The following is a 12,697-nucleotide window of genomic DNA, read 5'->3' as shown; positions in this document are numbered from 1 at the left end:
AGTTAAGGCTCATATAAATAGCACAAGCAGGAAAATATAATTCAAAGTGGAAAGGGGTGACGATGGTGATGATGATGATGATGATGATGATGATGAAGCCGGGTAAATTCAAGAAATAAAGAGAGAGTGGTATTTTAGATGCATATCCTTATGGAGAATAACAGCAGCTGTATAGAATATTATATTTATAAAGTATAAGAAAGTATTCTAAGAAATAAACCAACATGAGATTGGAAAAAGGAGATTCTGCCAATAGGGATGACTGCAATCCGGGGTACAGAGAACAGGCAAGAAGGGGTTGGAATTTATTGGAGAAAACTGCAAAGGAACCAAAGTACTGAAGTAAATAACTAGGAAAGGCGAAGGTAATAGAATGGGAAAAGGCTACAAAGACATTTGGATTGCAGGCTAGAGACTACCTTCACTATCAGGGACTGATGTCAGAGTACAGGTAAAGGGAAAGGCATTGCGGAATCCTAAGTGAAAGACCTGCTCTGGTAGAGTGTTTAGTTAAATCTAGAATAAAATTGCTATTAAAAAGGGATAATTAGTAGGGCATATATAATATTGATGAGAACTATAGGAACAATCAAAAGAGGTTAGAGAAGATTGGGAAGAGAAATTGGATAAGCAATTCACAAGGAATCAATGGGAGGACTCATGTACGGCTCCCAAATATGCAACAAAGTCTGTAAGATTTAGGATTTTTGCTGGGAACTGTTTGCACAGGTAGTTTTATACCCCAGGTAAACTCCAAAGAATTTTTCCTTAGATAGATGGCAAATGCTGGAGCTGCGATGGGGAAGAAAGAGGTAACTGGGAGCATATGTTTTGTGGGTGTAATGTGTTGGCAGATTTTAAAATGTCTTTAAAATTTCTATACAGATTACTCTGTCAGAAATATTGGGTGAGCATATGGGTGTAACTAAGGCAATTATTATTAATATATATTTTTTTGTTGCGATACAGGATCTGAAATTGCCTAAAATAGTAAGATCTTGTTAAGTTTAATTCTGGTGGCTGCCAAACAAGCAATTACTAGAAAATGGAAATCAAAGTCTAAACCAACGGTATCAGAAGCAGTGAATATTGCAATAAAGAGAAAATAACTGGAAGTGGGATCTTTAGAAAAGGGTAGGAACAAATTACATAGAAAAAAATGGAAATGGTGGGAACAATACATGCAAAAAATGTTTTGGAGAAGGAGTGAAGTTTAAGGGAAGGCAGAATTTGAGCAATTCTTGTAATGTTGGGCTGATGGTACTTGTATAAAAGAATCTATATGATGTATACTGTTTGCAACTGTGAACATGTTAACATGCTTCATGTTTTCATTTTATAAATGTATGTTTGCCTATGTGTTAAGTGATAATTCAATAAACGAGTTAAAAAAAGCATAGGAAATCTCCTCTACAGAACTATGTCTTCCTTAACCTTTTCCCTTAGGTAACAAGACTAGAGCTTCCTTCTGATACTATTGAGACTGGGTAGACCATGATGGTTTAAAATGCATTTTTACAGAAAACTATTATAAGTTCCTCCCTATTTTAGAGAAGGTCTTCCATTCCCATTAATATAGACAGTAGACACTATTGTGAACCTCACGGTAAAAAAAAAAGAAAAATACAGCACTTTTTGCTGTCAGATTGTACCTCTTACCACCGCCATTCCTTTGGAATTACTTGTATATATGTGATATAGAATGCAGTCAGTAAACCACCCATTAGCAGTTTGTACGGCTTCAGTTTAGTGACTTTGTAGAATGTTTTTAATGTTTTAGTATGCATTTCATTAACACCAATCTGTGTATTAAACAGTTGTAACTGCTTACCTTCACATTCTTTTTCAATATAAGCAAAAATTATCATTTTTCAGCTCTTGTTTAATCAGGCCTTCTTCTTCTAGCTTTACAGATGAATCAGTTAACATCCCTTCTTCCTCAGGTTATTATCTGAAATTACTTACATTTTTCATTTACTGCTCATATTGCTACTTTATCTTTTTATGCAGCCTGATGTAACTTTTGAGTATCTACGCAGATAGCCCAAGACTAGTTCCAGTGCCCATAATACCTACCTCAGGTATTAATACATTGCTTTCAACCTCTCAGCTTCATTTGCACACCTGGATGTTGCAATCCTTTTGTCACCATATTTAAATAAATATGAATTGTAACTACAACAATGATATTCCATATCACTTTCCCTCACAGACCCCGTTATCTGTTTTACCTAGCATTAGACTCCCATTTTCCAGTGGTGTTATATATCCTAATCTGCAAAGCTTACTTATGAACCAACCTATAAACATTTTCCTCTGCAACCCACAAATCTCTGTACATGTGTTTTTCCTCTGAATCATGTCACCTGAACTTTGGACACTTCTCATGTTTAACAGAATTATCCATGTTGATGCTGACAGCATCTGTAATAAACATATTCTTCTCCAGAACTGGATACTATACCACAAATCTAGCATACTGGCATATTTCTTATGAGAGGCATACTTGCAATGCTTCTGGTTGCTCTTCTTTCTTGGATTTCAGATTTTATACCATACCTATTCTATCCATTTTTGCTAATTCACTCAACTCACCAAATTCATACTATTTATTCTATCCTTTAGCTCAGCAGAATAAGCATATGTTGTCTTCCCTGCCACACAGCTGAAGCTTATTCAGTTTGTTAGGGCTCTGAGAGACTACACTAGGTATTACACCTAGTGGGCTAAAACAGACAAGGAGAAGGAACTGCTTTTCACTTTATACTCTCTTCCATGGAAAAAAATGAAGTTTGCTAAGTAAGAATAATTAGGTTGTTGTTGTTATTCCACATAAATGCTTACACTTAAAAAAGCCTAAAGATTTACTAGCCAGGCCAAAGGGGGATAGTTCTAGGACTATGGTCAAACAAACCTCATCTACCCCAGCTCCCTCCCTTTTAGCACAGCTGGAGGAGAATTTAAAAGTTATTTTCTGCCAGCTCTGCAATCACTGTGTGCTGTGCTTCACTCTTATCTAATATAATGTAGCTGCTTTACCTAGGAATTTAAGATTTGATTCACCAAATTCATCTAATTCATCTAATACTACCTCACCCTAGCAGTATCTTTTAAAAGGCTGAATTCTGCTGAATAACTATGGAGTTCCTGTTGCCCCTTTTTCAGTTAAACTCTATCCCTATTATCTTTCCTTATTTGTGACTGCAGCCAAAGGGAGTGTACAGTATTTGTATTAATTGTACACCTGGGTAGGAAATTTATTTTAATAGGATGTTGGCATAATGGTTAAGGTGTTTACCTTATAGACACAAGGTGTGGGGTTTGGTTCTCATATGGGGTGATTGGCTAGGCTTAAAATGGCTCACAAGGGCAGTTAGCCTAGTACTAACCTATGAGCATGTGACTTATTTTAATAGAGGGTTGGTGCCTGTATTAATTAATACTCCACTCCAATAGCTAGACTATGTCCACTCAGCTACTTGGAGTAGGATTAGCTAGGTCTGTCAGGGATTTTAACTGAACTGATTGTCTCTGGTGATCATGGAATTGTGAAAAACCTGCTTCACAGAACCTAACTACATTCAGCTGAGTTTATTTCTCTGTCCTACTCAGTGTTCACCCATCCCTGCATTACTTTCTTTTATACAATCAAGACCCACTTCTTAGTTAAACAACCAGTAAAACATCACTCACACAACAGTTCCATATACCCTTAATCAACTACAAAGGAGATTTGTTTCAACAGACCATCTTAAATAAACAAAGAGTACCAAACAATTAGGTAAAAATGAACAAAACTGTACCTAGCATCATGTTTGTCCTTGAAATACTGAACTATCTATTATGCCTCTCCTGGCAAAAAGAAATTATGTTTCACCCATATTAGACAACAAATAAGAAAAAAGGCATAACATAAAAACTGAAACCCTGGTAGGCAAATATTTTATCTTACAATTACACTATATACAGAAAAAAATGTTATTTTACCACAAAACTATACAATATACATCCATGACATACCCTACCTGCAGTGAAAAAAGCTGGTATTGTAACATCTGCCCTACTGTTACTCCAAATCAGAGAGATCTCAGTGCACCCCAAACCAAAGACACCTGTTACTATGATACATAAACCTGGGTTCTATCAACAAGTGGGCAAAATGTGAAGCGTGATATGAAGTGATTTATACAATTCCAGAAGCATAACTAGTACTGAAACCTGGCTAAATTTGTTCTCAAATTTCTTTACATATAACACAAAAGTATATCTTGTTCTCAAGTAACTGATTTTGCTGTTTTAACTCTAATGCAAAATTATACTAAATTTTCTCCAGTATTATTGGGTAATACTGCCTCAGAGTCCCTAACAGGTTTCACTTACAAATTACTCTGGTAAAGCATACCAAGATTCTTCTAACCACTATTTATATTCCCTGTCTAAAGCTAATTGCTACCATCCAAGCCACACTAAACAAACTGCTAAACTCACCTAAGCATCATAAACATATAAGACTATGGGATTTCAGCATACACTAGAAAGAACAATAAAAATCTATGCGTTCAACAATGTCAGCAATCAGTAATGTGACACAACTTGTAACAGAAGGAACTAGACACATACCCACAGTTCTAATGCTAACTTAATACAGGATATATTGATAACAAATATTTCTGACAAGATAAAAAAGTATTACAAATACTGCAAGCTCAATAAGTGACTGCTGCCTCATATTGTCATCCTGGTGATTCAAAACAAGTTTGGAATCCAGATTTCACCCTATTAAAAAATGCAGCATATAAACTGGACTTTTCCATACACATGCATTGACCACATCACTACACTATCAACAGTTTGCAATGTAATCACCCACATTCATGGCAGATTGTACCTAGTCAACAGAAGGGCTTAAGGAGAAACAACTTCTTCGTTAAAAATAGAACTAAAATAACCCATAAATGCTATGAACAAAACATGGAGTAAATGGGGGAAAATGACCCCATTAACCAAGACAAACATGTACTGTACCAATAGTTAAAAAGTAATAGTAGGGTAGGATCAAATATATCAAAAGTGCAATGGGTTATAACATACCGCAGTCAACCAAATATGCTCTGTCAAGCAATGAAGTCTTTAAACTCAAATAAGTTGTTCCCCACAGGTCCTCAAAACAAAAAAAGCCAGACAAGAAAATCATAAATTACATAAAAGATAGTTGACTCACCTAAGCAACAACACCATTGTTATTTAATAATATTCCTACATTTGCAGCAAATGACCCACAGCATAAAATAGTATCCAATCATTATTCTACTTTAAAGCAGTTTAAAATCATTGATAAATTGGAAAAACAGACTATTACTACAATCCAAACACCAAGACCTTCAAACAAAATTCCTATAGCCTGGTAGCCTAATCCTATGTAGGTCATTAACATACATCTATAATCTTAACACTTATTAACAAAAAAAAATTCTACCCAGTTTCAAACATTCTCAATCCATATCACACAGCAAAATCCATTCCTCTTTCTCTGCTAATGACTTTAGAACAAACATAAAAATGTTCCCTTTTTCAAGGTATTAGGAAAACGTATCTACAAAAAATGCTAGACAATATACAAAATGAAGACATTGTGTCTAGTAAGCAACATAGATTCTGTCCCTGGTGCAGCACCTTGACTGTAGTCCATACTTTAGCCAATTAAATCTTTACAAATATGGTTAAAGGGCTACTAACCAGTAATGTATTTGTAGATCACAGGGCAGTCTTTAAAGCCACTGACCATGCAGTTTTACTACAAAAGCCATCTTGCTGTGCATTTGCTAAAGAAGTCACCAATTTTTTAGGAAATATCTTACTGATAGCCCTTTAAGAGTGAAGGCCAAAACATCTGCAATGAAATAAGGACCTTTACTAAAGGTAAATGGGCGTGCCTTCGTTGAAGGCTGAACATTGAGCTGGCACCTCAGCGTTCGTGAAAATCTACTGTCAATCTTTAGCGGACCGGAGTTCCGCTGTGGCGACCCCTAACTGGGAAAATCCGAAAGACAACAACAACAACTAAAGGTATTTTGCAATGTTCGCTCCTCATTCCTTCACTGTTTTTGCTGTTCTTGAATTACGTCCCATGAGATATACAACAAGTACTTTGCATCTTATATGTTGATGATATAGTAATAAAAAGGCCAAATAAATCATAACAGACCTTTGGCAAACAACTCAAAAAGGACATTCATGCTTTCAGGGACTGACTTGGAAATGGTAAGTTAACTATAAACACACAGAAATCAACAGTGATGCATGTTGATTCCTCACAAGTATTAACCAGTACACAAAACATATTCATTAAAGACCCAATAGAAACCTCACTACCATGGGCCAAATTGCTAAAATATCTAGATATAACATTAGACTGAAAAGTCATATTCTGACCCCACATTGAAACACAAGTAAATAAAGTATTAGCCCAGCTGAAAGTTTCTTGCAGACAAATCCATCTGCTGACTGCTGAAGTTACATGACCATAGTGATAAACATACTTCTTTGATAAGTGCATGCACTAATTAATTAGAGCAACAATAGTAGAAAATAGTTTGTCCAGTGTACATCCACCAAAGTCTGAAAACACTTATTCTGTTGTCCATATAATATTAAAATTGCATTTCTAATTGCTACATTGAAATTGCTTTACTACATTATACCTCACTGATATAATACTAAAACTGATCAGGAAAAAGAGAAAAAAAAATGGCAGATACATCTCACAATAAGCTTCCCCTTACAATCATACATTTATCATAAAAGTTCTTTCACAAATAATGTTGATATATCTATATAAAACATACACACACATACACATGTATATAGATACATAAGTGTGTCTATATATATATATATATATATATATATATATATATATATATATATGGGTCTACCTGACATGGTCGACAGTTAATTTGGTCGACAGTTCATTTGATCGACAAGCATTTTAGGTGGGGGGCTTCACCCCCCACACCCCCCAATGTGGGGGGCTATGCCCCCCACACCCCCCTAACTATATATATCAACTCCAGGGTTGCACAACATTGGGGAAGGGGGCAAATCTGCTTGTCGACCAAATGAACTGTCGACCAAATGAGTGTCGATTATATGAACTGTCGACCATGTGAAGGGGGCCCATATATATATATATATATATATATATATATATATATATATATATATCCAAAACAACCAAAAAACTGAAGAAAGTTATTAAAATTTAAAAAAATACTTTAAAAAAGAAGTTTGTGTGATGATTTCTTTCTTAGTTTGAAGTATATATATATATATATATATATATATATATATATATATATATATCTGTATAGAATACAGTCAAGTCACTGAATGCTGTTTTAGTGACTGTAAAAATAACAAAGAATACTCATTGGAGCCACTTTCACAGATGCTGGTAATGCCAGGCTAAAAGACAAGTAATTATGAAATCAGATGTAATGCCAAGTTAAAAATGCAATATATATTTTTTTATTTTTATGATCTGTTGTTCATTTGCAATTGTGTTGTTTTCATGACTTGTAAAGTGGGTCTTTTGTCTTTTTTAACATAAAAGAACAAATAATGTTTTGTAACATATTGGATCCCATATTTCATGGCTCATATTTTTAATGTTATAAAGAAGAAAAAAAATGTGCATTTCTTTTGAGATGTAATTTCTGTAACTGCCAATATATTTAATGACTTGCATATCACAGAGACATCAGAGTTGATTTAGGAGTCAAAGAAAGCAAACATGGGATTTGTATTGGCAATCTTCGAGTGATTGATATGACTAAAAGAATTGGTTTTAAACTTTTAGTACTTGTTTTCTCAAGGCTAAGGATGGCAATGTCACAGGTATTGGGGAGCTAGGTAAAATACCTTGTGTATAACTCCTTATTCTTGGTCCTAGATGTTGATACTGTCTTGCTTGAGTGGAGCTTAATTTATAAAACACATGGTAAGCCCTAGCCAGGGAACTTGGATATCTGGAGCTTAGATTATTGTGTGTGTGTGTGTGTGTGTGTGTGTGTGTGTGTGTGTGTGTGTGTGTGTGTGTGTGTGTGTGTGTGTGTGTGTGTGTGTGTGTGTGTGTGTGTGTGTGTGTGTGTGTGTGTGTGTGTGTGTGTGTGTGTGTGTGTGAGGTTTGTAACAGTACTAACATGGCAAGAACTGTGTGTGTGTGTGTGTGTGTGTGTGTGTGTGTGTGTGTGTGTGTGTGTGTGTGTGTGTGTGTGTGTGTGTGTGTGTGTGTGTGTGTGTTGTATGGTAAAAAAGGTCATTAGAAGAGTGATTCGCAAAGAGAGTGTTGATACAGGGCCAAGGAATGCTTGTCCAAATACTCAGCTGTGTAAGTAGCCTGTGTACAATTCTGCTGTCTAGGTGTGGATGTTGGAAGCCCATACCTGAGCAGTAGTGTATATTCCCTTTATGGACTAGGGGCCTATATTGTACTTTGTGAATTAGCTATTGAAACAAATTTGTGTGCACTTTCTTGTTATTACATCACCCTTGGTTGGTAGTGTTGTTATTCAAACTCCATCAATGCCAAACATCTTTACATCAGTGGATGGCAGCCTGCCATCTGGGTGTCATATTGGTGACTGTAGTGCATTTGTATCATCACACTTAGAGGCCAGGCTGCCAAATGACTGTGACAGCACAGAAGTGATCTTTATGTGGAAATTATTTTTTTTACATAAGACAACTAATTAAATGACAGACAGACGCTGATTACAGTCCTAGTGCAAATACATGGAGTATGCAATGTTTACTTTAAAAAGGCAATATGTGGTTTGTTACATGGAACGTGACCTCATTTTGGGCCACTAAGCAGCAGAGTATATGAATGGATTTTAAATCATTAAGATTATCAATTTTAACAGAGGGAGGATAACTTCAGGGTTTTAATATCTGAATATGGATATCATATATATTATTTTGGACATACAAACTTTTTATATACAAAATATATTCCTCCTTTCTATAGTGCTTCACCTAACTTTTTTTCTTCACATTTGATTTCAGCTCTGAGTTAGTTAATGAGAACAGAGAAAAAACTCCTGATGATAGCTCACAGCTCAGTTTTGGTCTCCGACACAGTATTGCATCATATCTGAGTCTATCTGAAGGAAACAGCAGATCAAGGAATGAAACCAGAAAGAAAAAAGCTCACTCTGTCTATACAACCACCATACCCGAAGAAGAATTTATTTAATCTTAGAAAGTATAAATGAAAACGGACTAACTTGAAGTCATATCAAACAAATGCCTTATTCATTGAATGCAGAAAGATCACCATTTCAGGAATATATACTGCTTTTCAGCTCAGGCCTGCATGATGATATGCTCAAGAGACAATGATTTCATTATGAAGTCAAATTTGGTTTGTCAGAATAGAATTTAAACTAAAATTATTTTTTCTTCTGATACTCTATCATACTAAAGAATCATATATTACTGCAGTTGGACAGATAACCTTCTGGTGAAAAATACTGTGCCTACAATAACCATTAAGGTAACTGAAGCCACTTGGAAACAAGAACAAATTGATAAGTTGTAATTATATAGACTAGTTTCCTTCATAGCCCACTAATCTTCTTTCCAATGAAGTGCAAGGGCTCTGGAGCTGATTATTAAATGTATGAAAGGGTTGAGGAGTATAGCTTCCTGCATGGGAGTTCAGGGCTTTCTCCGCAAAATAATATGTCTTCAGACTCTGTATGTATCCCACATAGCTCAAACAAATTTTATTTATTTATTTTTTTTTATTTATACTTTTGTTGACCTAGTTAGTCTTGACATGCTAGTAGCCTCTTTTCAGGGGAGAACTGAGGTTGTATTTTTACTACTAGAAATTTGTTTCATAAAATGAGACTCACAGAGGTAATTTCCACAGAAGTATCTAGAGACACAGCAAAACATATGAACGTGTAGTGTGCCATCTGTGTACAGACTTATGATGCATTTTTGCATGGTAAATCACTAAGATCTAATCCTTGATTTTGATAATATTTATACATACTGCCCAGGTTTCTGTACAATGCAGTAGTAGTGGCTGCACTATTGTTTTGTACACCTTACTTTTCATCTTATTTTGTATTCATCTGTCATATACTACCTGATGTTCTGTGCCAGTTGGCTGCATCCCCAATGAATCAAGCTTTGACCTCCCCATTCAGAGGTCCCTTTTCCTCATCCAACCTTCCCAATTACTTGAAGCCATTGACCTGTTCCAGCATTTCCCCTTTTCTCTCAATTTCTAGCTTTTTCTGATTTCTCTCATTTTTTGCCATTACAGCTGTTTTATCTGTACTTAGTTTCATCCCATGTACCTTCAGTTTTGCATTCCATTTCCCTTTTCTTTGCTGAAGTTCTTGTTCAGTCCGCCTCTAATGCCACAGCATCTGCATACAGCAACTTTGCTGATCTGTCCCCTTCAATCTGTTTGCTAATGTAGTCCATCACCAGTATGAACAGCAGTGGGCTTCAGAGCTGAGCCCTGATGCACACACACTCCCTCTGGGAACCCCTCTTGGAGACCGAACACTGGATCGTTGTACATAACTTCTGCTAATTCTACCAACATTTTTCACATTTCAAACCACCACAGAACTGCCCAAAACAGCTTTTTTGGGACTTTGTCACATGCTATAGTTTTTATCATGACTTGGCAATATACCGCAAATAAACTAATGAATGAAAGTGTGAGAATCATGAGGCAGTATTTAAGGCCAGCTAATTCAGTGCATTCGCACTGTTCTTTGTTCTCATTCACATTATACTACTATTAATAAACTGGCAGTTTCAGGGTTCCAGCGAGTCAGAGATAATTACTGAATAGTGTATACTACATAAATAAACACTGGTACTTTTTTCACGGATATGATAAGATACTTCCAACTCTTTTGCTGTGTTTTCAAAAGTGCTACAAATATGAAAATGCATAGAGCAAACAGTACAGTTTATACACATTCAGGTGATTGTAAATTTCCTAAAAATAATAATATTAAGTTATTACTTGTATAATTAATCTGTTAATCAACTTAAAATAAGATAATTATATTGTTTTCAGTTGTTTTATTTTTGCTTCTTGCTGCTGTTGTTCAAGGTAAGAATGTACCACAGAAAATAACACTCCATTTGTTTGCCAAGTAACTTGATTTAAAACTCATATGTGATGTAAGGATTTTTCTTACATAAATGAGTGTTGCTCACCTGAATGTTCTGCCATGAAACACATCATTTCAGAAAGAAGAAAGCATTTGCTGCATAATAATAGCAGCTGTGCACAAATTTGTTGCTCACTCTCATAACTTTAGCAAGTTCGTTAACCACTGGACAAGAAACAGAATTACTTAAATATACATTGCATCTTAAGCCTCCAGTGAATATTTTAGTAGCTCTCAACAGTTACTGATGTCATAGCCAACTTGTTATATTTGTAACACACACTACAATACTCAATGCACAAGTTTCTAAAGATTTGAAGCTATGCTTCACTATGCCGTGAAGGCATGATTATTTACTGTGCTCCTGCACTATCCTGCAATAGAAGAAGGGCAACACCAGTGTGTAATGTTTTCCTAATATGAATTCCTTGGAAAGCTTTGCGTCCAGTAATAGGTGATGGTGGGTTCCTTTTTCCACCTCCAGTACTGCTCGTCTCTGATGAGATATAGTTTGGATAGGTTCATAGGTAGGTACTAGGCTACTGGCCCTATGCTTATATAAGCCTAGCCAAAAAGGTACCCTGGTTTTTGCCTCCCAAGAAAATTATTTTCCTCTGCCCCTGTTGAGCAGAGCCACAGAAGTGATCCCTGGGGTGAATTTCATATTTCGCATCCAATCATCAAGATTTTTCTTGAAGAGTGCTAATGAGGAGCTTTTTTTGATATAGACAGGTAGTTTGTTCCAGAATATGGGAAGTCTCTGGGACAGGAATCTATCCCTGCAGCATGTTGTTTATTGTGGTAATAAGGTTTAGGTCCCTAGAGTGTGTAGCTCAGAGGGATTGGGATTTCTTTATGTGGAGCATGTCCAAGCAGCTCTGGGTTTGACATAGTTTTGCATGTTAGGCAGAGATCGCCTCTGAGTAGGCAATATGCAATGGAGTAAAGCTGGAGTTTTTTGAGATGGTCTGCGTAGGGCATCTGTTTGAGGCTGGTAATCCTCTTTGTGAGGTATTTATGTGGCCTTTCCAGTTGTTGTAGATGTCTTGTGAGGTACATATCAAAAGGGGTGTTGTACTCTATAATGGGTTGAATGAGTGACGAGTAGGGGGGAACAATGACCTCTTTTTTCCTGGATGAGAAACCTTTTGTGATGAGGTATGCCACATATTAGGATTTCCTGACTACTGTGGTGATGTGATTATCAAAGGGGAGACTACTGTCCACCAGTGTCCCAAGGTCTCTTTTCATACTTTCGGTGTTAAGTAGACTATCGCCTATGTGGTAGTTCATGGGTACAGAATTTTTAACCAACGGGGATGACAATGCACTTTTTAGCATTGAGCTTGAAGCCATGGCTTTGACACCAGGGATCTGTCTCAGTGAGGCCCTTTTGTAGAATGTTAACATCATTAGGAGTTTTGATTATGGTTCCTAGTTTGCAGTCATCTGTGAACTTCATTAGCCAAAGACCTTCTGTGTTAGCC

The 12,697-nt window shown here is 36.2% G+C and overlaps 2 protein-coding genes across 2 annotated transcripts in view; one reads left to right on the top strand and one right to left on the bottom strand.

The window, feature by feature from the left end:
- SLA (Src like adaptor) overlaps window positions 1-11,201 on the top strand; it is a 243,849-nt gene extending 232,648 nt beyond the window's left edge. The window contains exon 8 of the mRNA XM_044066936.1: window positions 9,067-11,201. Within this exon, the coding sequence (XP_043922871.1) occupies window positions 9,067-9,256 (190 nt within the window). The 3' untranslated portion in view covers window positions 9,257-11,201. The remainder of the gene's footprint in view (window positions 1-9,066) is intronic.
- Window positions 1-12,697, bottom strand: part of TG (thyroglobulin) — a 2,464,750-nt gene that overhangs the window by 960,631 nt on the left and 1,491,422 nt on the right. The window lies entirely within an intron of this gene.

This window comes from Protopterus annectens, chromosome 3.part1, assembly GCF_019279795.1.
Source record: "Protopterus annectens isolate FY-2018-M chromosome 3.part1, PAN1.0, whole genome shotgun sequence".
Taxonomy (NCBI): Eukaryota; Metazoa; Chordata; order Ceratodontiformes; family Protopteridae; genus Protopterus; species Protopterus annectens.
This window is presented reverse-complemented; position numbering and strand designations above follow the sequence as displayed.